The sequence below is a fragment of the Haplochromis burtoni genome, unplaced genomic scaffold, assembly GCF_018398535.1.
Source record: "Haplochromis burtoni strain Fernald_Lab_line unplaced genomic scaffold, NCSU_Asbu1 Contig_426, whole genome shotgun sequence".
NCBI classification, from domain to species: domain Eukaryota; kingdom Metazoa; phylum Chordata; class Actinopteri; order Cichliformes; family Cichlidae; genus Haplochromis; species Haplochromis burtoni.
The window spans coordinates 19,970-21,177 of NW_024582787.1; the positions used below are offsets into that span (position 1 = coordinate 19,970).

General features: G+C 42.1%; 1 protein-coding gene across 1 annotated transcript in view; it reads left to right on the plus strand.

Annotated features, from left to right (window-relative positions):
- The window catches only part of adamts6 (ADAM metallopeptidase with thrombospondin type 1 motif, 6), a gene marked incomplete in the record, with an annotated part of 79,016 nt that overhangs the window by 11,134 nt on the left and 66,674 nt on the right, over positions 1 to 1,208 (plus strand). Inside the window, 1 exon segment of the mRNA XM_014341168.2 lies at positions 507 to 550. Coding sequence (XP_014196654.1) covers positions 507 to 550 — 44 coding nt within the window.

The following is a 1,208-nucleotide window of genomic DNA, read 5'->3' on the forward strand; positions in this document are numbered from 1 at the left end:
GAACCGGCAACCTTCCAATTACAAGACGAACACCCAACTTTTGAGCCACGATCGCCCATTGAGCGTGTTGCGCGCTTAACGACCAGGTTCTCGTGACCACTTGAAATCCCTTGCTGAATGGGAAAAAAATTTAGTGCAATCAGTGGATATCCATTGACTTGACAACCCAAGCTAGTATATGATATTGTTAGGAGTAACACTTGAAGCTCTTTTCTGGACTGAGCATTTTCAGTCATATTTAGGGCTGCTTATAAAACAAAATGACTGGGTGTATAACAGAAGTTAGTGAGGGTCTCTGCTTATGCAGCTATGTTTGGAAAAACCCAGAAGCTATTCTAATAGTCAACAAACATATACTGAGGGTCAAAACTAGCCATTAGGGTACAGGGGAGGTTGTCTTTACAAGGGAAAGATTTAAAGGTGACATTATACCTGACCAGACTGTGATTAAACATAAACAGTTTGAGTATTCTGACCTTCTTCTTCTTCTTTTTGCCTGTTCTTAGGTATGACATCTGCACCTACAAGAACAAACCTTGTGGTACCTTAGGTGAGTGAAAAAGGCTGATATAAATTTCATATATGTTAAATTTGGTTTCCTTTGTAATCTTATGTGATGCTGACTACATTAAATGTCTAGTTTTGGAGTTTATCCTTTCCTGCTCTTTGGAGAGGTTTTTATTTTCCCATTCAACGTGTCCTCAAGAAAACCTTATTTAGCAGCCTTCGCAATCTTGTGTAGAAGAACACAAATCCGACAAATCTGGTGAGACATAATAAGAAGGATATTTTCCATTGTGTTATTATAGCTCCTCAGTGGCTTCTCCTCTGTTTGTTGAGGCCAGGATCCCTGAACCTGGACAGCTGTGGTCACCTCTAGTTTATAAATCTCCTCTCTCTCTGTCCTCTGCCTCCAACCTCAGTTTGTCTAAAGTGTTTACACTTCCACTGGGGGTTGAAAGGGAGAAAGGAAGTGCAGGAAAGTTAAGGAGGGCAAAGACTTAAAAGGGGGGAGGAGAAATGTGGGATGAAGAAGAGACGAGATTAGTGGCAGATGGGGGAGATGGAGAAGAAGAAGAGGAGGGGTTGAAAGGAAAATGGAAAAGGACAATTATAGGGGTGTTAGAGTATGCAGGAGGGAGATGGAGTGGGTGATATGCACGCTCTGGTGTTACTGGGGGTGGAAAAAGGACAGCAAGTGGTGGCAG